The sequence below is a fragment of the Gavia stellata genome, chromosome 19, assembly GCF_030936135.1.
Source record: "Gavia stellata isolate bGavSte3 chromosome 19, bGavSte3.hap2, whole genome shotgun sequence".
NCBI classification, from domain to species: domain Eukaryota; kingdom Metazoa; phylum Chordata; class Aves; order Gaviiformes; family Gaviidae; genus Gavia; species Gavia stellata.
Window position 1 is genome coordinate 995463 of NC_082612.1, and position 24117 is coordinate 1019579.

General features: G+C 41.5%; 1 protein-coding gene across 3 annotated transcripts in view; it reads right to left on the reverse strand.

The window, feature by feature from the left end:
• The window catches only part of G3BP2 (G3BP stress granule assembly factor 2), a 30704-nt gene that overhangs the window by 2101 nt on the left and 4486 nt on the right, over positions 1-24117 (reverse strand). Inside the window, exons 2-12 of one of the 3 annotated variants that reach the window (XM_059826743.1) lie at positions 19663-19781; positions 14707-14788; positions 13487-13660; positions 12493-12583; positions 11434-11536; positions 9775-9955; positions 8697-8795; positions 4158-4260; positions 1939-2067; positions 1630-1748; positions 537-861 (exon numbers count right to left, since the gene is read on the reverse strand). In XM_059826743.1, the coding sequence (XP_059682726.1) occupies positions 589-861; positions 1630-1748; positions 1939-2067; positions 4158-4260; positions 8697-8795; positions 9775-9955; positions 11434-11536; positions 12493-12583; positions 13487-13660; positions 14707-14788; positions 19663-19757 (1449 nt within the window). In that variant the 5' untranslated portion in view covers positions 19758-19781 and the 3' untranslated portion in view covers positions 537-588. Of the gene's footprint in view, positions 1-536; positions 862-1629; positions 1749-1938; positions 2068-4157; positions 4261-8696; positions 8796-9774; positions 9956-11433; positions 11537-12492; positions 12584-13486; positions 13661-14706; positions 14789-19662; positions 19782-24117 lie in introns of those variants that run through there. The other 2 variants (XM_059826745.1, XM_059826744.1) reach the window with 2 other exon arrangements.

Consider the following 24117-nt stretch of genomic DNA (forward strand, 5'->3'; position numbering starts at 1 on the left):
CTGAGTAAGAGGATGAAGGCTTTTTTTCCCTCCGATGCCTCCTGCAGATGTCAATATAAATGAGTTCAGAGTACCCATTAGTGCATTTTGATGAGTGCGTAAACACGAGTTTGTTTGGAGCCGAGTGTTCTAAGAAGGAAAAAAAAAAGGCAAGCTTCTCCAATTGCACAAATTGCACTATTTGTGTTTCCAACAGTAATAGGCAGAAACAGTAACACTTACACAAAATGTGCAGCAGAGGGTTTTTGACTGAAAGGACCTGAATTCTATTGGGCATGTCCTTTAGTTCACTTGTGTTGCAGATAGTTAACCGGTCTTTTTTTTTTTGTTCTTTTTTTCTTTTTTTTTTTTTTTTTTCCCAGTCCTCAATTCTCCAAGTCTACATTTATAAATTAACAGTGTGACTCCTGTTGTGAAACTGGGGAAAGAACGTCCACCTCAATTTAAACTGGAAACCAAAGGATGCTTTCACATCAAAGAAATGATCAGAAGGGCTGTGTCACATTCCAAAGCCAAAAAAAATTAACAAGAATGCAAACACGATGGATAATGTACCACTGCCAAGACTGTCTGCCCACAGTGGAGATTTCAGCGACGCTGTCCAGTGAAACGGCCTTCCATTTGCCCGGTTCCTCGTCCAGAGCCAAGTTTCTGTGCCATGCCACCTCTCGGAGGGGGTCCTCTTCCGTCACGGTCTCGCATCATGCCACCACCCACTATTCCACGGGGACCCCCAGGGCCTCTATCATTGCGACGAATATCCCTACGATCATCGCCTCCACCTCGGGTCTCTCTTTCACGAGCGGCTCTTGTTTTTTTCTCTTCTACGTTCAAGCGCACCTCACCCCGGAACATAATAGGCTTACAGGGAAAAGTGTTCAAGGCACACGTTAGTCACCATTTCACAAAGTCCATTTATACAAGGCACATGAAAACACTGCATTTGCTGCATGCCTCAGCCTACCTTCACTTACATGCAAAAGACAAAAATTAACTCTTAACGGTTCCCTGCAGCACACAACCTTAGCCCTAGAGGTCTACAGTAAATGGAACAGCATTTTTAAATTCATTTGGCATGCAAGGAATTAAAATGCCTTTCTCAAGTAAGGGCAGGGTTGTCTTTAGCCTCTTCACGGCTGGCTTTAGCCTTTTCACTTCAGGGCTAAAGTTCCTGAAGAATTGCTCTGCCAGGTCTCACTCCCACATAATAGAAATGAAAACTGCTGCCTTCTCCTCTCCAATTCCTCAAGTCACAACCGCAAATAACCTCGCTCCTTTTTCTCAGCCTCAGGACGCAGAATTCAGAGATCCACGTGATGCCCTTCAAAAGGTTACGGACTCAACTTCCAGCTTAAAAGGATCTCTGACAGTAAGTGTTGAGCTCCATGAGGTGTCTATGTGCAGAGGTAATAAACCCAAATTCGGTATGACGTGGTTTGAGGAACGCTGGCACAGCTTTTGTAAGCTACAGAACACGCCTGACAGAATGAGTACGCCAAAACTCCTTTTTTCTTACAGCTGTCATTTAAATGCCAGAAACAGCAGCAATGCAAACTGGGATGGCCCACACTACTTGGAATTTAGGGCATTCAGTCCACCCTTTGAAGGCTACTCAATGCCAATACTTACTTTTGCAACTAAAATTCGCTGGACCGGCTCAGAATCGTCAAATACCACAAAACCAAAATTAGGCAGTTTTCCTCCCACTCCTTTAGTGTTTATGCGAAGTTCTACCACATTTCCAAAGCCTGGGAAAACACAAAGGAAAAGCCACGTTATCAAAAAACACAGTGCCAGCTCTACCACCCCTCCGCTTGTTCTGGACAACACCTGTAGCGTTACATCGTGTAAATGTTCCCCTGTGTGGCCTTAAGTGAACGTTACGTGACTTTTCAACAGTTTTTCTTCTTAGTCTCCACAGCTGAAATTGCTACTTACTCATGAAGAACTCTTTTAGTTCACTCTCATCAATATCGTGCGGCAAGTTCCCAACAAAGAGCTGGTGGCTGTCTGGATAGCGAATTATTCGACGATTATCCGACTCATTCTGTTCCATGTCTCCTCTCCCTATCGTCAACAGAAAGAAGGTAGAGCCACTGAGGTTAGAAGATGTGCGTAGATTCAGATGAACACGTCTACGAACAGCACCAAGCACGTTCACTCAAACAAAGACTGCACCTTCAGCTCTTGAGCTTATGTTTACCATGGGTGACAGAGTGGGGAGGACACTATCTTCCTCTTTACATAGTCCTGACAATTTTCTGATAATACCACAGAGTATTTGCTTTCTTTTCATCTGGTTTCCCTGGTTAGGTTAAATAAATCCATGTTAACTAACACATCTGGCATACTGGGCAAGTTTGTTTAAGAAATTCTTGCTGTATCTTCAATCGTTACACTGAAGAGGAGCTCACTACCTATACTTTTTAAAAGATTTGGATTTAAGTCACCTCTTCATCAATTCTTTATCACAATAACAGTATCCTTACTTTGGCACTTATATTAAAAACAATGTTTGCCAGTCACCTCTTCTGGCTTTTGTCTTCCACCATTTTGTCCCAAATACAAGTGACAGCTCCTCCTGTTCTCTCCAGCTCAACCAAAGCATTAGCGTGCTTAGCAGCATGCAAGATAAAATCTTCCCCGCTATCTCCCTACAAAATCATTACCTGCCGTGCAGCGTGACAGCAGCACACTGTTATCTCTTCTGTACCTAAAGTATTAGAGTGTAGGTATGTACCCCCTTCTCTCCTCAGCTTCCCCTACAAGCCTATTTACAGCAAGCTTGCTAGCTCGTTTGAAAAGTTTCCTTAGGCAGATAAAACAGCTCACTGACTTCCTTTGAAAATAAGACCGTAGGGCTGAAGCCCTACCATTTGGCCAGCTGAGATTTCAGCTTTTTCTCCCCTGCCTCTGCTACCCCCCAGTGTAAGATCAGAATTAAAAGGCTCGGGCTCTGTTACACGTTTTCTGTATGACTTGTATAACATCCAAGAGTAGCAGAAATGCAGATTTGCAACTTAATTTAGCCACAAGTTGCAGCTTTTGCTCCCTGCTGCAGATGACATGTTAAAAACCCAAGAAAAGTTAACCTGTAACAGATGTCATGGTTCTTTTTCAGTGCCTTAAATCCTTTCAGTTTCAGTGTTGTCCCCGAATGAAGATATATACTTGCACTGACCAAGCCAAAAGCACTTTTAAGCCCAAACTGTACCACAGTTTGGTATGCACTTACTGAAAACTTTCATTAGAACCAATTTTAGCACGAGCTGGTGGAGACACTTACAGTTGCTGAGACTTAACCACTTCTGCAGGCAGCACTCTGCCAGCTCCTGCCAGCTTTACACTACCACTTCAGGATAATAGCAAATACCATCCCTCCCCTTAGAATTTGAGACTTATTTTCACACTTAAGGAAGGCAATCAACTGATCAACATCCTGTAACTCTGGGCCTTTGACTAGATAGCTTCTACCCAGTGCTGTGCAGAGGTTTGCCAAGCGACCAGGCTGGACTGATGAATGCACCTCAGAAGGCTTTCACCTCCCAACACCACTTCCGACGACTGTCAAGTAACGTGCACGTTTTCTAGCCAGACCATCCTACAGATTTGGATACTCTGTATGAGTAAGAAAATGCAGGGAGCAGGCTGCTCAAAAACTAAGACAAATATGAGGCAGCCAAACCGAGAACGGTATTTTAGACATTTACAGAGGGTGGAAAAATATGTATAAAATTATTAATTGACTGAGGCTGACACGGTGGGAAGTTTTTCTTCCAAAACAAAAAGCAACAACAGGCATTTCAGAGCTCTAACTTCCAAGCTTCAGGAAAATTAGAGGACATGGGAAAAATACATCAGATTTCCATACCAGCTTTTCAGAACTGCATCAAGCCTCATGAAAGTACTCAAGCATATAAGCGAGTGGCCTATTAAAAAACATTTCAACAAAACAGAAGCTTGGAAGTAATGCCTGATCTTTGCAACAACTCATCGCTAGCTTGGACTCCAAATCATATTCCCCCATTTCTACTTGAAGGCAGTAGGAACAGACAGTTCATTAGCAGCCAAATACAATACAGGTACAGACGAGACCTGTCAAGGAGACACCTCTCACTGACTAGTCCCAAGCAGACACACAAGCTGATCCACATTACCTGGTCGAGGTCCTCGGGGTGGAAAACCCGGTCTTTCCCTGGGACGCTGTTCACGTACACGAGGAGGTTGAGACTGAGCTTCAGGTTTAGTTTCAACTCTTGGCTAAAACAGGAGAACATGCATTATTAAACATCGGCCCAGTAAAAAAAACCCCAAACCCCAAACTCACCAAAACAAAAAAACCCCACAACACAAGACATAGATACATGGCATGCACAAAATGAACTCCAGAAGATATAGATCCATGTCAGTGTGTTTGGGAATACATTTTTTTCACCTCTATAAATTCCTCTGTACCAATCCAGGACTGCAGTGTTCAGTTATCTCTGCTGAAAGGTGCAAAGCAAACATCTCTCAATCAGAGTGTCTCCCCAAAACAAGGTTAAGGTGAATTTTCCATGTTTGACCAGGCATTGAGACCCCAATGCTCTGTTATTCAAGAATCCCTCAACCTGACTAAAAACCCCACATAGGTGAAATAAAGCTTCCTCATGCCAAGCTCAAACTTCACGGATTAGGAGGTAGTCCGAGATGAACATGAAGAGATGGGCAAATCATATTTTCTGTCTGAGTTCCTTAGGGATTCTTTTCCTCAAGTGCAGAACAACTATAAGGAAACTACCAAAAAGAAAGAGGAGAACAAACCAAAAGCCCTCAGAAGTGTAATAAGTGTTTCTGATACAGTAAAGCCACCAGAAGCAGCAATTTCTACAGACTGTCTGCTGAGGATATTCTTCAACTTTCCTGATGTCAAGATCACGATGCTCAAAGTACACCCTTCATATTCTCAGGAACTAGAACACCTATTCCATTTTTTGCAAGCAAAAAATGCTTTTAAAAGATAATTTGAGAAAAAGAGACAGAACAATAAAAAATATTTCTATGCAGCCTGTTGGTTACTGAAGCAATTTCCAACATTTTTAAAATTCCATTTTCCGTACAACAATCCAGCAGCTGCTGCTGTGCTGGGTTCTTATCTTAGAAAAACAAAATTATCCTTAGGAGCATAAAGAACACTAGCCTCCAAGGAAGATTAAACACAAGGACAACAGCTATAGGCCCAGACTCCTGTGGAGAAGTAGTTTATGTTAAACATCTCCCTTATTTTCCTTTAAGGATTCAAGACAACTGACAGCTCCAGCCAGAGAGTACCTCACAGGGGTAAAAAGGCTGTATTTTACATGAAACATGTAGGTATTATGCACCAAATAAATGTTTCAGCCCTCCTATCACTCGTGCTCTACCCCGCTAGGCATTAGCTTGTCCACCCAACATTTCTAGGATTGTTTTCTCTGTTCCAAGAATAAGCTAGAAAAATCAGCCTTCTTGTTAAATCTCTTTTCATTATACCTCCTCATGGGTCACTGGAGCTCCCTTGCCATCTTTTACTCACACATCTTTACTGCACTATAAATTATACCTCAAAAGCATAACTCAGTACGTTCAGACCCGCATTTCTTAGACACTTATGGCTATCAGGCTTAAACACTCAGTCCTTCCATCAGCAAAGACTCGCTAAGTCACTGATGTCCTTCTATTTAATCCCACATAACAGTTATTTTTTACCCACTTGCTTTGCATTTTCTGAACTTCTAATCTATCACACAAATACTCTCTGTCTACCCAAATGACAAACAGCTAATCTCATTAGTTGCTTTCTAATCAGCAGCATCTCTTTTTACAGAGGAAGACCGCCTCGCTGCTCTCTGGCGCTGCCTGAAGAGGAAAGCACTTGCGCAAAATTACGCTCCCCCAAAACACTGCAATTATTAGCAGCATCACAAGATGCCTATTAAGGGCTGCCATTCACAGCCCAAGCAACAGTTAATTGCAACTCTCATTTCACAGAAAGCACACAAAGTGGATTGAAAGGCACAGAATAAGGATTTCAACAGACAACGACTAAAGGAGAGCTCAGCCCAGGAGCCACAAACCTCAGCCTAACGGAGCTTTGAGAACAATTAAGGAAAAGGTGACATTGTCTCTTTGCTTCAGGAGCTCACAAGGGGAGGGAAAGGGACCTCTTTCTGCTACGGCAACGCTACTGGCAATGACAGCAAAACCAGCCACAAGTCAGCCTTTACTCACCAAGTTTGGAACTGAATACCCCCCTGAAACAGAGGAGGATGGGACAGAAAGAGCAAGGGAAGAGGTGGCTCCAAAGACTGGTACAATTCCATTTTTGAAATCTTACAAGGCTTAAAAGTTTCTCTAGAGTGAGATGCCTGCCACAATCAAAAGACATGCATGCAAAGAACCAACTAGCCAAGCAAACAAACAAGAAACCACACTTCACTTGAAACAAAAGAAAAAAACCCACATCATCTCCCCAGAATTCCAGTAGCTAGGTTAGATGCATACCTCAAATAGCTACCACACTGCCTCTGAGGTAAATGCGGACCACACAACATGCTAAAGGCACTCATCAATCACTTCTTCCACAGAGGCGCTATAGATTATAGAATACTCTATCCAGAGTCCGAACAGATTTAAGGTGGTGAGAGAACGCAGTGTCTATGAACAGATCTTTCCCTGAACCCACCACTTCCAAGCCGAAAGACGAGAGTCAGGGAGCACCCTGCCTGCCTCCGCCCCCCCAGCACCCCTGCGACAGCTGATGTGTTAATGCAAATAGGAGGTCAGAATATTTGAAAACGCTACAAAGAGAAGGCCCGATTTATCAGTGTAGTTGATTTCAACCAGTGCAGGTTGATTTCTAATCGCCCACAAGAAGAAAAAAAGCAAGAAATGCTGTCCTGTTTAACTCCACAGCTGTAAATAAACAGGAACTGAAATGGTTTAGAGCCAAAACAGTACATGTGCAGTCCTTTGAGGGGTTCTGAGTTACTACTACAGAGGCTATATTTTCAACTTGATAAAAGATGGGGGGAAAACTGGAGTGATACAGACAAAAGAATGAGAAGGACAGTTAACAGCTGCTTTGTAACATCACTGATGCTGGCTAGAACAGCATCCCTAAGGAGCCACCCATCCACTAATGCAATCTACTGTCCTCGTTTATACGCACAGTATCTGGCATTAGTGGGTCCAAGAGAGCAGGAAAAAGCAGCTACTGATCTGTAACCCCTTGTAGAAATTGTTCAGGTGCCTTTTCTACCAGCTTTCTGTACACCATGTCTCAAAAGTGTGCAAGAAAAAGAGCTAAGAACTGACTAATGCTGCCTCCAGAAAAGCTGAGAGTTGACATTCTTGCCACACAGAGTGACTTAAACGTAAAGTCACAGAAAAAGTAATCTAAAAGGCAGAAAGCATGACAAGTTGCAGAGGCAACACAAAAGAGTTTAAGGGAACGCCTATAAGCCATATTCTGCTTTCTTGTACCCATAATTTTAAATTATTTTTGCAGTCATATTACAGAAATCCACCCTTTCTGCTGCAAATATACCAAAACCAATTTTGATTTCGCATAAGGAAAATCCATTCTGTACTAGGAAAACCACAGTTTTTATGGCTCAAATACCACCTAAATGCTCAAAGCCCTGTTGAAGCTGATGAAGACAGACAGGCTTCCCAACTCATTACATAGCCATTATCTGATTTCCATGACAGCCCTGTCAGACCTGAAGCAACGCCATACAAGGTGTTGGTTTTTTGCTGTTTTTTTTCTGTTTTCTTTTTTAACATGCATTTGGCTGAAGGGCAATCCTAGACAGGTTCCCCTCTGTCAGTAAAAAACGGAGAAGAAACCAGTGCAGAAACAAGAGCTGCAATAACCCAGCTGCTCTACTGAAAATTGCAGTCTTTTAAAAAGGTTGGACATGAGCTACCACAACACAGACTGCTTTGGTACACAGCGTCAGCAGAAGAGGTTAAAGCACACATTTTCTGTTTTGAGGATTTTTATATAGATGGAGGCAGCGGAACTGAGTGTCTCACACCAGCTTGGCATGTGCAAGACATGAGCTATCACCCGGTCAAACTTTCTTTCCTCTTTCCCCTCCTTACCCAGTCAACCTAGGAATGGGAAGATAGCATTGTCCTGGCAAGGAAATGTGAATCCTTCCATTCCTTACACAGTCATAAGTTGGTACAGGGTTCTGTGACAAGTTAATTATAAATGGATACTGAAATCCAGCATATTTCTGCAGATGTTAGCCTTACAAGGCAATATTGCACCTTCTCAGAAAGAGTGCTATCCGTTATTGCTGCTGGGGAACTTCTGCCAATGCAATACCCCTTTCAAACACACTTTAGAAAACTACCATTTTGTGGGGAGTTGGTTTTTCATTTTCTTTTCTTTTCCCTTGTAAACCAAACCATATCCCATTAAGATAGGTCGAAAAAATTTCAGTAGTGATTTCCTGTTTCCATACGAACAGATTTTAACGTCACCATCACCCAAAGTTACACCTGTTACGTGTACGCGCCTTCCCTTGCAACAAGAAGGTAAGTGCATTAACATTTAAGACACAATTAATTTGTGCAATTTAAGTCAAACAAATTGATCTGTTAATTTAAAAAACTGAAGCAGTTTGCAGAAGTAATGAGACAATCCAAGGTGTTCACAGATGGGTTACCTGTGAGACTGGTGCTTTAACATGGGGTGGAATTCCAGAGGAAGAAACAGTACCACTAGGAGGCAGGTTTTTACTGGTCACTGAAGCCCAAGAGAAAGCCTGCAGGAAATGCAACAAACCTAGGCTACTAATCATGGCAAACCACTGACATTCCTACAGGGAAACTTGTCTGCGGAAAATACACTTTCGGTTCATATCTGACTATTAAATAATTGTTGTGCAAGCATTACAACGAAGATACAGAAGGATTTGCAGTTCTAGCCCTCTGTGGACTCCAACGCCGTGGAGCAAGTGTGTACCATGCCCACTATGACTACCTGAGTGAGCCCAGTTCCCTCAGCATCCCCAGATCACTGCTTTCCATGATGTAACCAAACCTAGGACTGCAAACCCTGTAGTGTTAAGTGTCTTCTGCACGAAGAAAGAAAGTGGATGCCAGAAGTTAGAAATAAAAACGGAAAAGAGGAAAAGGACTGAAAAAAAAAAATAATATGGGAGACATGCTGGAGCTAGAAAATGACCTCTCTCCAGCTTTCTCTTGTTCCTCCCATCTCTTTCAAACTACCTAAGTGTAACCATACTGGATGACGCACAGTGTGCACAGTGGTTTTTAAGATTAGGCATCCTGCCTCTAAGAGAGACAGTCAATGCCCCCATACTGATTTTGAACCTATACTGCCAGCAATTTTTCAAGTGTCAATGCATTATGTTTTCTTTCAAGGAAGAGCAGTGGTTCCCATTGTATGAGGTTTTTGTTGGTGGTAGCTTGAGGTGTGTTCTTACTATATGTTAACTCCACATTTAAAAAGGTTGACACATGCATAAAACCACACACAAACACACTTTACAAGCAGAGCATTAAATTTATGATCGGTGACTTGAGAAGCACTTAAAAATAACATTCTTTCCTTTTTTAGTGAAACTTCACATTTTCAAGTTCAAGGTTCAAGTCTAGCTGTTCATACAGTATGACATGGAAAAGAGGTACCAGTTTGGCCACTCAAAAAGGCTAACTTCAAAGCCAAATCTTCTGGATTACCATCTGCACCTAGAAGCACAAGTATGACTTTTAACTAACCTTTGGTGGTTCTTGTGGTAGAGAAACAGGTTCTACAGGAGGTGGAGATGGAGACTTCTCTTCTAGCTCTTCAAGGGTCTTTTCTTCTGCTTCAGCTTTCAGCTCTTCGGTTTTCGTTTCAGATTCCAATTCAGGCTCAGGTTCATGAGACGATTCTTCTAGCGCCTCCTCTATCCCATTGCTACAATAATCAAATGCATTTTATGCAGCTTATCAATTGCTTTGTATTTTATGACTTTCTATAAGCTATGCTACGGTAACAGCCAGTATTAAAAAGATCATTCTGATTCCAGTTGCTACCATACGGTACCTACATATACAATACTGTGAGAAGTTAGGCTGTACCCCTTAGTTGCATACAAAGCCGTATTTTACTCCTGCTGAAGCATTCTCTGCAGAGAACCTGAAAATCACACAGTCATTTGAACCCTTTAAGTAATAGGTGCTAAAATCAAGAACTGCTGCTCCTAAAAGAATAGAAGCACAGTGAGAGACCAATGGAAGATTAAGCTATACAAAAAAATGAAGCCAAATTTGGAATGAAGCCCGCAGCTTATTTACAAAAATGCCCTAAAAGTTCCTTACTAAAGGAGTTGTGAGTCTTGTTTACAGAAAGTAACACACAACAACTTCTTCTCTACTCTGTGTGTTTGAAATGTAAGGGATCTGAAGTTCTTCACTTCTCTCTTCAGCCACCCAAAAGCTTAACCAAATTCCAAATACTTCTGCCTATGCAGCTCCTGCCACAGGTTAGCATATGCTATCTGATGAATGCTGCCTTTGCAAGTTCTTTCCAACTGGCACAGTAACCCAAAACCAAGACCCGACTTAATGTTTTTAGGCATCAAAAACTTCCTGCACTTTCTCGAGCAAGTCGCTGCCAGAATTCCAGCAGTCTCCCCTCTTCCATAAAGTTTCTCATGAAAAGCATTATGTGACCAGCATTTAGCGTAATCACTGATGCACTTAACAGACATCATCTAGTGATGGTGTAAATGCTTTTTTTAACAAGGAAACCAGGAAGTCAGTTCTGGCCCTTTAAAAGGCATTCCCATGTTTCAAAAAAAGCACAGGGTTTTTGTGTTGTTTGTTTCTTTGTGTTTGTGGAGTTTTTTTGTTTGTTTGTCTTTTTAATAAAATGTATTTTTCTTATAAAAACATAAAGAAACTTTTTTCTTTACTCTTGTTTAGATTTTAAGCACTCAGGACAGAGACCTATTCTTCCAAAACAGCTGTACAGCAACTTCTCAAACAGTAGACCTTTCTCTCAGTTTCAAGTGCTACCCAAATTTGAGGAGTAATATATCATTAACCACCCCTTTGTTAACCTATCTGTTCACATAAATTACATCATATCAACTCACTGTTGTAAGTTTATATAACAAAGACTCCCTTAAGCATGTACATAAACAAGGTTGCTACCTTTTCACCTCACATTTGAAACCAGAAGCGAAAATAACTAACGTAAGAACATCCCCTACTTCCTCTCTCCATTCAAGAAGCAATGTTTCAAAATAATATAACATTAACATAACCACAGATCCGTATCAAGTGTAGTTTCCTAAACTACCTGTTAAATCACATCCAGAATCCAAGGCCAAAGGGATTCTGTCGTCTTTATTAAAAAAGCAACTTCATACAATAAAATGGACTTCTTACGTTACAGGATGGTTTTCATAGTAAGTACTGCTTGCATTCTCTTGCACAGGTTCAGGTGATGGTTGTCTTTCCTCCTGCTCCTCTTCCACCTCTTCCTCAGACTCTGACACAAAAAGAAAAACTTCCTTAAACATCTCTATAAGCGTACACAAGCCACACTTAAAATAAAAGCATATTAAACTAGTAGTAATCAAAATAAAGCTTCATCACAAAATAAGGCAAAATTAGCTGCAAGAAAAGACAGAAGACACTTCCACTCGTTCAAGAGGCTTTGTTTCTTACTATTTTCACAAAAAGGAGAAACTTAGAGACATATTGCTGCTAGGAAGTTCTGGGAGGTGGGTTCGAGGGTCTTTTAAAGCAGCAGATGCTTTTCATATGGTGGCAGTAAAAGAAAAAGATTGCACTACTAGCTCATAAATTTCACTACCTAAAATGAAGAAGACCAACCTCAAATACAAGGGTGATTGCCTAAGATGCTTTTTTCCACAGAACCGAGATCAAAAACTTCCAGAAATTATCTGGGGAACACATGTACATACATTCTGGCTGTACTCTGATTTGCTTTGCATCACTGAACCGAGGGGAAAAAAACCACCCAGGTCAAGTTCAGCCCCTGAATAGAAGTTAATTACTGAATGCGATGATGATATGAGAGTGTCATATTTGAGAAGCCAATTAGATTTTTTTCTTCAAATCACTTTACCTAAAAATTTGACTGATCAGAGAAATCAAATCTACCTGATGAAACTAGTGGCAGCAAAAGTACCACTGCTCATTACTTCCATTCTCTGCCAAGCCTCACCCGCCCTGAGCCAGTTCAGCTCTTCAAGGAATAAGGTACTACTATATGACCTTCATTTTACAGAATGTTTTGGACCAGCAGATAGTTCCAGCAACATAACCTATACTCCCCGCCTCAGCCTCCTCCCAAATTACTGGGCTCCATGAGAATGTAATACAGTTCCCGTCTTTCCACCCCCTCTAGACACTTCTGAAAGCTCTGCATACACGCTGGAGGAACAAAAACAAGACATGTACATGTACAGTTCTTCTCACCTTCATCAAGCTCTCCTTCTGAATCCCCAAATACTTCATCTTCATATCTGAAGATATCATTATGGACATAGAACTTGTTTGGAACAGAACCCTGTAAAAGAGCAACATGCATTTTTTTGCATATATGGTACACTAGCAGTGAACAACAAGGATGGATTAGAGATATAAGCTTTGGGGTACACAACAACATTTTGGAATAGGACTATTTCATTAAAGCCATTTTCCAAGCGGTGGCACTTCTCTAAGCAAACAATTGAACGGTAACTTCCACCCAACTGAAAAAAGAAGCTTCAAGCAGAAAAAACCCCAATTTTGCTAAGCCATGGCAATCATAGGTTCTAACTAAAGAAAAATTCCCTCAGTTTCATCAAGGAATTTGGATTTTCCCTATTATGAAAACTTTACAATAAAAAAAACAGAATGAACTTTCACAGGGTGATTGTATGCTTCTGGCATTGCATAGGAAAACAACGAAGAAATTCAACAAGACTCTAAAACATTAATTATCAGCCACACAATAGTTTGTGATGAAGTGGGGGGAAAGAAGTAGAAAGAACACAAGACACCCTTTACCCTTACACAGCTCTGCTCTTGCTAAGAGCTCAATTTGAGCAGCAACTTGCGTAGCATCAACCCATACTCACATTTCCCAGCAGACTTGAAGAAAGTACAGAACTACACTAGAGAGTTGATCTACAGAGCTCAACATTGGTTTTTTTAATTTATTTGTGCCAATGGCAGCTCCCAAATGCAAGCTCCAATTTGCTTTGGATTACTGATCCAAGACTTGAAGTCTAAGAACATAAACCAGCCTAGGACAGGTCCAGTACACTCATTTCTCTGCACTCAGACATTGTGACAAATTTAATGATAGCCTCCGGGCCAAGCTCTAAAACACAGATCGTATCTTTTGCCCCAGAATGACAAATTGTAGCTACAGGTCAGGTTTCCATCATCGTCATTTGAAGTTAAACACAATCTTACATATACTTACTTCTGGAGCAAGCACAAAAGTCTGCATGAACTTCCTCATCGGCTGCCCGTTGTTTGACAGCTCTCCCATTACTTGCACAACCACCCCATCACTTAGAGTAGCATGAGCATCCACATGGCGAATCTTGGTGTGGCATTCGCTGAACTGCAATGACATCACTTTCTTGTGTATCTCCTAGAAATAAAGAGTTACATTTAGCTACACTGAGTTTTGTACCTTTAGAGCTTTAAACTTTTTAAATACCCGAGTCTAAATTAACACAAAAAAGCACCCCACTGAAGCTGAAAAGGTAAATACAGGAACCAAGAAGTGTCTTCCGCTGAGAACAGTCTACCTGAGCTCATCTAACTTTTATTCTGAATTTTTCCACCAGGATTCAAGCACTTCTCAGACCAGTCAAATAGTGTACAACTTGCTATCCAGTTTTTCCAGCTGTATTACAACATATGACGTATTTTAAGGCTTCCTTTTTTTTAAAGGGCCTGTGAGAAGGACAGTATTTACCTTGTGTTTAAGAAAAGCCAAAACACCACCCCCCCCAAACAACAAACCCAACCCATTACACGTCTCCGAAGTACCCAAACGTCACAGGAGTGGGCAACATCTGCACTGCCAAGATTTTTGTGCTGCCAAATCAGGTTCTGCTAGCGGAAGAGGAAACGAAACCTGCCCTGGGCTAAAAGCTACATTGCTCAAAGATGTGGCTACCACATGAACAGATGCCCCTAGATGACAGACATTATTCTCATAAAGAGCTACAACCAAAGCGAAAACTTGTGTTTCCTGGACTTACTTTACTTCTTCAAAAGTTACTTCCACTTTAAGAAAGCTCCACTCACAGAAGAATTTGGTAACATACAGAATTCCATGTAACTTGGAAAGACCAAAGTCCCCTTCCCAAGGAACCACTTCTAACTGAAATCAGACACATCGATAGGGCAAGTCTAACAGGTCCTCTTGACTTTGTTTCCCATCCTAAATATATTTTCTGCAGTCCAGATGCAAAGCTGATGTGTCAAACACAACTCACAGTAAAAGCAGCAACAATCAAATAAAAAAATTCAAGCCAACAAATTTCTATCTGCCTTTGAACAGGAGGCAGTAACACAATACCTTATTTACCAGGTAAGAAAATCTAAGTAATTGGTAAAGAAAAAGACTGATTTACACAGTAAGTTCTGAACAGTAATGAAGACTACAGGACTGATTTTGATACGCACAGCTTGACCATACACTGCTTCTTGCGGTTTCCCACTGGCATCCAGTCCTCCATGGACGTAAGAAGAATTCCTGCCATAAAACCTGCAAGTGAAAAGATGTAAAGGTCACAGCTGTGAAAAAATAGAACCAAATCCAACAAGTATTTTAGTCAAAAGTTGTAGAGCTCAATGCATCAGGAATTTCAGCACAAAAAAATATATTTTCCACTTCCAAGGCTCCAAGAATACCGCAACAAACAAGCTTAATATTCAGTATTCCAGTTTGCCAAAGTTATGTAGCAAGCTCCTAAATCAACGTCAACCTTTCACTTGCTGCCTTTAAGCAAGGTGGACATTTTGGCTTGAAGGTTCCCCAACATCAAAATCATCTGCCTGTGTTAAAGCTGTGCTACCCAGACAACGCGTTAGCCTAGGAAGGATCAACCCGCTTGCCTCTTTTCTGAACCCCCCTACTCTTCAAAGCTTCGGGCAGCAGCAGTGAGGGATTCTGCCTTGGATTCAGACTGTACAGACGACTCGCCTGAGCAGCCAACCCACCTCCCCATCTATCCTGCCTCTCCGCTGTGCGAGGCTGTTATTTCACACTTCAGCTTTCTCGGAAGCAATGGCCAAAGAGCTCATTAAAAATGTCCAAAGTATCAGAAAAGACCAGATTGCTCTTAGGCACCACAGCTGAACACAAAGCCTCCAGAAGAAATGCTGCCTTAAATCAAGTGTAAAAAACCAGCAAACGAAAGAAGGCCAAACAAAACTGCATCTTACTGCTGCCACACCAAGGGATAAATTCAGTACTAGATGTAGCCCAAAAGCAGCATTCTCTCTATGCTTCTTACAGTTAGGCAGTGAACGGTATTTCGTCTGCATTAATTGCATCATTGTGTACAATAATTGAATCACCACTTATAGCAGCCTCCACTGTATAAATTTTGACACAAACCTAAAATTCCATATTTATGCTACCCAACAAGTAGCAAACCCTAAGACCCTCTCTTGACCCAGCTTCTGGATTGGACTTCAAAAGCTCATATTTTTTATATGTAATGTAAGTACACTTGCTTCCAATATTTTTCTTATATTTCAGAGATCTTTTTGCACCTTCATTCCACTTCCAAATTTTGAGCCTAGAACAGTTTAAGTTTTGGTTTGAATTTTTACTGGCAGCTTAATATTTCCTGTACATTTAAATGAATAGATCAGACAAAAACATCGTATCACACCTTTTTTTATTTAGAAGCCCACTTCGCTTCGGGAATGATTGCCGTGAGGTCTGAATGCTAACACTTGCCCTACTTCTACAAGACGCCATTATTATCCACCCCTACACTGTATATATGAAATAAAATTTTCATTAAGTACTTCTATAAACTCACTGTCACACAGATTAGCAAGGATACAGAACATTTCTCTCTAGTTAAACGAGCCAATGCAGAGGGTCAGTGTCAAGATACAGAATTAAACACTAGAACCTCTACATTTACCATTTCTTGGCTTATCCTACGAAACCTAGAAACTCTTTTCCCGTTCTACTTTACTGAAAATACCAACCCAAGATTTTAACTCCCAAGACTATGTCCACAAAAAAGTTCGGGAAATATTAGGTTGTTTTCTTTGGTACCCACTGCATAACCATGTTTTTGAGCATGGTCCAGTGCTTCCTAACAGCAAGGGAAAATGGAAGTTCAGCTGAAGCAATGTACAAGCAGCAAGAAAACATCCTTTCACTCTCTAAATTCCAAAGCCCTCTGACAGTCAGTTTATCTTACTAAGTATTTTCACAGGGGGACCGAGAGTTTTAACTCGCTTTTAAGGAACTATTCAAACTCTTTGGTAGGCAGAAAACCTAACAAGTGGGAACTGCAGATCAGGAAAGGAGTAAACGTTAAGTCCCCAGTTATATGGAATTACAGATTTTCAGTTAAGGGGCCAGTAAAGCCATATAAATTCACCTAAAGCGCAACAGGCATGCAAACTACAGTGAGTAACACCCGTTTACCCATAACCCCTGGATAAGCTTTGGATGATGACTAGCGACAGGATACCCGGTGCTCTTCCCAAGCTTTTAGTAGGATAAACCAATAACGTTAACACTTGCTGTCCAAACTCCCTTACTGCTGCAAAAAGGAGCACATCAAGCACCAGGAAGCCATGAAAACCAAAATCTTTCTGTGGCAGTGAGCAAGTTGTTGTTCAGACTAACAGCAAGAGAAAGAGGGAAGGATAAGAGGCTCTCTCATAAGAATATCACTCATAAATGAGGTAGGGCCAAAGAACAGAAAGGCAACCGTCCTCCATATCTGAGCCTGACTAGAAAAAAGTAGCCACCTCCACAGCCCAAAAAAAGGGAAAACAGTGGCAGAGACTAAAACTGCCTAGAAGGCATTTCACACAAGCAGCTCAAGAATCAGCTATGATTCACTCAAACCAGATCAAAACCTCTAGGACACTTTTGCGCAGAGGTATTTAAGAGATATTTCACAGTGCTATTGTTAGTGACGCTTGTGCCAACTTTCAAGGGAACAGAGAATATTCGTGAGCACAGAGTATCACCTGCACCAGGGGAGCTTGCCTCGCGAGTGTCTATCCAGCTCCCCCGACCTCAGCAGGGCCATTTCAGGAGACAGTTAACCAACCAGTCATCAACAGCCAGTCCACTTTAAAAAGGAAGAAAAATTCTGTAACGTTTTCGGACTAGAGCCGTTGATAAAAACACAAGTCCCTCAAGAAGGTATACTCTATGCACAATTCCCCATTCCCAGTCAACGTACCAGGCATACAGCATAATTTGGAAAGCTGCATTTCAGAGTTGTTTGACTAAAGCTTGAGATGTACCGGGGGGGAGTAGTATCTAGTACCTGGTATAAAGCACAAAAGTTGTCTTCAACAGGCTAAATGTCTCTGCGGACACCATTTTTCCTCACATATACACTTCTGCCAATTTCTTATCACCCCAATCTAGAAACAGCAGGCTACATCCCAAATGTACCAGGAACACCAGCTCCGTAATGCTCCCATAGCATATGTTAATATTGATGCAATGGAAGTAATGTTGCCATACTAAGGGAAAGCAGGAGGGAAGGTAAACCTGGAACAGCTGGCTGCTCTTCTTTGTCTGAAGCAGTTAGGGAGGAAAAACATATCGACAGTATTTTGCTTCTTAAATCAAAACACACACCACCCCCCCTCCAAATCGTGCCAAGATTACAGTTACTATCATTACAGGTAAACGCTCTTACGAGCAAAATCAAAGGCTATTTTCAACACCAAGTTTGAGGCATGGGTGATTTATCCCAACATATAATTTAACTGCCATAGAAAAGAAATGTTACAAAAGGAAAAGGCAATCTCCCTGCAGAACCAATATAATTCTCCCTCTGCCTTTGGTATTAAACTGGGAAGCATGGCCTAACCATCCCTTATAAACTCTTCTCTATCTCTTTGTTTATGCAAACAGTTTCTGGGTTTCAGAGCAAAATGACAGCACACTTCACAAGAAACTTGTCTTACTAACTTGGGCTTTTCTATCATTCAAAAATGACCTGACCCTGCTGTTCTGATATCAGCATTTCCATTGCATCATTTGCTCACAACATAATCGTTGCCTTGAAAAACTGGTATAATCACACCCTTTCTAAGTCTCTTAAAAGAATTTCAGCTGCCCGACCTTTACAGGCAATGGACAGTATGGATATCGACAAGATGCTAAGTGCTGACAGACCAGCCCAAGAGGTGCCTCTGACGCTAACTCCAAGGCAAGAGGTCCTTTCCCAGGCCACCTGGGGAAAACAGCCAGGCAAGACACGTACCTAAGGAACGCAGTTCTTAGAAAGAGAGCTGTCAGTTTGTATATTGGGTATCGATGTGTGATGTGGACATACTTGTCCAGTTGTTGATATGATCTGACTCCTTTGTTGAAGTTTTGGGGGCGAGGAAAAATTCTGCAATTGCTAAAAATCCTGCTTTCAACTTCTGTTAGATTACTAAACATAGATTAGGAAAGCCTGGAATACACTGCTCAGACACCTTAAAAATAGATTTAAACACAGAAAACAACATGGTTCCGCAGCGGTTCAGTGATTTAAGTAAAAATGATACCATTCATTTTCCCTACCTCAAAGCTATAGACGGAAAGAGGCATTATTCACAAGGCTGAATTCTTAAGTAAGCCATCTGAGAGCTCTGACTTGTGCTCAAACGGTCCAATTTTTCACCATCAACCTTATGTCAAGTTCTGAGACAAGACCGAGCCAAGCAGTGATTGCTTTTTTTCTTTTTATACACTGGCAAAGCTATTTTCACCTCTATTTATTACAAGTCCATGCTGCTCTAAGTCCAAATGTGGAAATGCAAAATCTTAAGCGACAAGCTGTACGTAGCCAAACAAAACCAGAAAAAGAAGGAAGAAAAAATAGAAGGGGGAAAAAAAAAAAAAGACGGAAGCAGCACATTCAGAGTACCACTTAAATAGTGGACACAGGTAAAAAAAAAAACCTACTGCATTTTCCACCTACGTTGTCCAGGCCATGACATTTATACTTAAATCTCCAGTCATAATCTGGATAAAAACTTCTCAGAGGCAATGCAAAATATGGTATCCTGAAATAATTAGTGTGGTTGTCTTAGTTACTAAATGCAAGTGCTTCCTCTGCCGTTTTCTTTCCTTTTCTGTCTTTTTAGAAAATCATTTCTGGAATATGTCCACATTACCATTTTATCAGCTGAGAAGCAGCTCACTTGTCCACACGGAAAATACCTTGATAACATGCCATACATCCATATGATCAGACTTGGTTCTAGAGCCCAAGGAGTTTTCAGTGAGATGAAGTAGTTTTCCAAGAGCCCAAAAGTTAGCCAGGTCCATTTCCTCCCATACTCAGAAATTAACGTTTATCTGATTTATAATAAACAGTACACACTTTTGTTCAAAAACATTAGTCACTTTGTGTGTGAAAGTGTTACCTGTGCAAGAAGTCAGGAGCTTTATTTAGCAGAGTGTAGTACTGTCTCACGAACTCCCGCCCTACGAGCAGGGGACTTGGCTTCTCCATCACCATTTCTTTGGTACACAGTGTCAAATGCTGTAATTAAAAATATTCATGTTAGTTTGAAGACAGCCCTATGTATCCCAACTTCCCCGTAAAAGGATGAGCATAATGATATTAGAATTGAAACAATTATGTGAACAGGAACTTAATTCACACAGAACTACTCCCCCAATTCAGGACACACACCCCCCACCTCCTCTGAGTAAATAAAAGGATTTCAGTCAATTCATGTGTTACTTTGACAAAGAGGGAGCAGTGGAAACCAAGTCCCTTACAGAACAGGTTCTTTAAAAACAAAAAAAACCTCAAACCCTCCAAACCCCCAAACAAATAAACAGAACCCCTGTTAAAAATGTCTAGCACTGTTTATTTAACCCTTGGGCAATCAATTGACGAACAATTAAAAATCCAGGTTCAACAGCACTGCAAACCAAACAGGAATACACTTTCTTAAGTCAGCCGGTAACACTCCTTTCTCTCAAAGCACATCTGCTTCAAAAGGCTACTGTCACATCTCTAAAGCGAAGATGGTAGCACCAATATTCTGAAGTAATTATGTGGGCTGTATTTGCATTTTCTGAGGATTGGGAAGGGAAACCTTTATGCCTCAGAGATGACCAAAGCCTTAGGTACTACCTGTCCAAGCTAAATGCATTTCACATTTGTCATAGAACAATTTAGGTTGGAAAGGACTTCTGGGGATCACCTCACCTGGTTCAACCCCGGCGCAAAGCGAGACCAGTTTCTAATGTGTTGCTCAATAAAACAAGTTCTGAATAAGGTGATTTGCTACCATGTAAACAGAACTTCCATTTGCAATTTGTCCCTGTTGGCTGTCATTTTAACGAGGAGAAGTTGGTGCAACTTGGAGGACTATGGATCCGCACCCTCCCATCAGGTAGCTGAAGGTAGCAGTAACATATCATCCCCCCTCTCCGGTTCTCTCTTCTTCAGGCTGAACAAGCCCAGCCCTCTCACAGTCTCCTCTTTCCGGGTGCTCCCGTTCTCTAACAAAGCTGGTGATGCTACACCAGACCCATTCCAGCATGCTGGTTTCTTTCCTGTACTGAGGAGTTAAAACTGGGAGAAATAGTCTGGGTTGGGGTGTCACAACAGTCCAAATGGAAGGGAAGAATCACTTCCGCTCACTACACTCCTGCTTACACAGCCCAGAACACAACTGCCCTTCGTCATTGCAAAGGTACACTGCTCACTCAAGTTCAACTTTTCTGCCAGGACACGAAGGTCCATTTGTGCAAAGCTGCTGTGTCCAGTCATTTCCCAGACTTTACTTTTGCATGTAGTTTTTCCATGCACATGCAGAATTTGGTATTTTGCCTTTATTGAACTTTGTGATGTTCCTGTCAGATATCTCTCCAGCCTATCCCTCCAGAAACTCGATGTAGATCACTTTAGCCCATCATCCAGGTCGTGAGAAAGGTGTTAAATGGCATTAAAAAGCATCGGCCCCAGTATTGCCCCCACAGAAATTTCACAAGCAGCCAGCTACCAGTTGGACTTTGTACCACTCACCACAACCTTTTGATGCTGGCTGTCCAGACAGTTACCCACCCACCTTATAGGCTATCTGTCCACTTTGGCTCCAAGGATATTACAGAAAACCAAGGCCTTACTGAAATCAAGGTAAACCACATCTGTTGCACTTTCCCCAGCCACTGAGCCATTCGCGTCATCGCAGAAGGCAAGCTAGTTGGTCAGTTATAACTTGGCCTTGGTAAATCCATGCTGGCTGTTGCAAACACCTTCTTGTCCTTCATGGATCTGAACACAATTGCCAGGAGGACTTGCTTTACAAGCCTTCCCGGGGATCAAGGAGAAGCTGGCCAACCTATAATTCTCCCAATTCCCCCTGCCTCAATGGTTGTCAGTTTTACTTGCTATGCTGCTACCCATACATACTGTCTCGCAGACCATCCATGTTATAAAATGATCTTCAGCACTCTGGAAGTCTTTTTGATGGCTTGCCAGCACCCGACATGTTGCTTCTTCCAGCTCATGTCAGGAAGGCTGAACTCACTCATGAATACCAGTGTCTCCAATCATGAGATTCCCTCCAGTTCTCTAATGAAAGCTTAATCTACTTTCTCTCTCAAAAATCAAATGCATAGGCAAGGCAGCAGGCAAAGCTCGAAACACAAGTTTTGAACTTGGAGCTAATAAATCAGAAAACTTACTTTAGGATTATCCAAATTTTTTACTATAACCTTCCAAGACACTGAAACACAGTATTAGTCGTAAATCATGGGAAGCCCCAGGGAAAGTCATTTTGATAATCAGACCCAAACCCAAATGTCAAGAATACTAAGGGACATCAAAGGCTTGAGGCCTGTGCCTGATCAAAGTGAGAACCTCCAAAGAAACAAAATCTGAGCAACCTGGGGATCTTCCTAACATCACTCATACTACAGCAGTGGCACGCATGTGGGAATTTTACTTAGAAACCAACCTCAAAAGAACAAGGACCTCAGTTTCTACTGGTGAGACTATTCTTTTTTTTGCTCCCCTGCCCCACAAGCAGATGATGAATACAAAATTGGTGATACGATCTTCACCACAAGCACCTGTGAGAATACACAAGGATGGCGCGTCATCACAACTTTTTTTTTTTAAAGAAGCTATTAAAAAGTAGATCATAGCCAGCACACATTCTTATGAATATAGCAATAAGGAAAGTACATATGTTAACAAATTGCTGGCATACCACAAGGAACACTGAAAATGCCTCTGGGTACAAAACATAATAATCTGTGACAAGTCATTACACTACATCAGATCTGTATCACATTAGATCTTTTCTTCATTGGAAGCTGTGCTATTTCAGGAAAGGCCGCTGAAACCTTTCAGAAAACCTGAGAAAGGCAAGTACGCAATGATCATACACAGCCAATTCTTCCTTAACAACTTGAAACAGAAGTTGGTTTACAGGCTCAGAGAGATGAGTACCGTCCACCTCTGCCCATATTTCAAGTGACAGCACTATTGGTTTACACCACAGAATCACAGTATTTTACAGGATGTCTCAGTACAATTCTTCACCTGTCTCAGTATTATTTCCTTTCATTATCTCTTCAGAGATCTCAATAGGGGTAGCAGAGGCTTAATGAACTGTTCAGGTCTCCAAGTCATTAAAAGGCAGTAAAATAAAAATGCAGGTACTCCTTGCTATCAACATGGGTGCCATGAAACCAGGTTTTAAAAAGATTAAAATCTCCATGTGTCCCAATTAGTATAACACCTCCTTAAAGTCAAGGACTCGAGTCTTAGCAGGCCCAAGGGGTTTGGAGGTAAAGACACCAGTGGAATTTAAGCAAAAACCCAAGGCATTGGCATTAACAATTTAAATAGTCCAAACTTACAAAGAACAGTATCTCCATGTTTTACCAGGCATTAATGGAAGCCCGCATAGATACACATACTCTATAAAAGCTATTTTTCCAGTTTTCATTGGTATGTACTCAAGAGTCAAGGAATAACAGCTAAGAAAGAAGAATCTGAGCCCTCCTCTTACTTGAATAAAATGAGCCACATTCTTAGATCAGCCTGAGCAGCCAGCGGGAAAGTGTCTTAATGAGAACTTATTGCTCGAGGCACTCACGTACATACTAGCCGAAACAAAATACTGAAACTGAGATGGCAAATACCAGAAATCAAATAAATTTATCTGCTAGTGTCTTTACAGTGCAGCTGTACTGTTAAAGAAGTCCCCTCCATCACGCACACTGATAAAAGCCATGAGCTACACAGACAGGGTAATACAAACACCCATGCAACTGTTGCTCGTCCACAGGTAATCCTGACGGCATCAAGCTGACATAACGATTAATCGAGAAGATTTAATTTCCACCCTATTCAGTGCTTCCGATTCCTGTGCTACCAGGAAGGCACGCTGGATTTGCAGTGCATTCGTGAACCAAGGAGAACGGCAGCCACGCGATGTATTTCGTAACAGACTTGCAAGCCAGAGGACCCAACGAAACATGGAATCCCTTTCTTCTCCAGACAAGGCTCAGAGGTAAGGGACCCAGAGGCACCCACCCGAGGGACCGGACTCCAAAACTGAAGGAACATGCACACGCACCAGTGCAATACCTCTTGCATCTTCAATTTACAGGATTCAAGTTCGTAACAACAACAACTTAAGCCTACAGGCGGGCCTGGATAAGCTTGTCACTGTTACCTCAACCAAGTTCCTATCTTGAATTATTTCCATGTTCACTTCTTTCAAGAAAACAAAAACAATGGGAGAGTTAGCACAGAAAGGAATTATTTGTTATTTGCATGTAAAGATAAGCAAATGAACAAAAGCAGAAACAATATTTTCCTCTGAGGAGCAACACCAAGTACAACT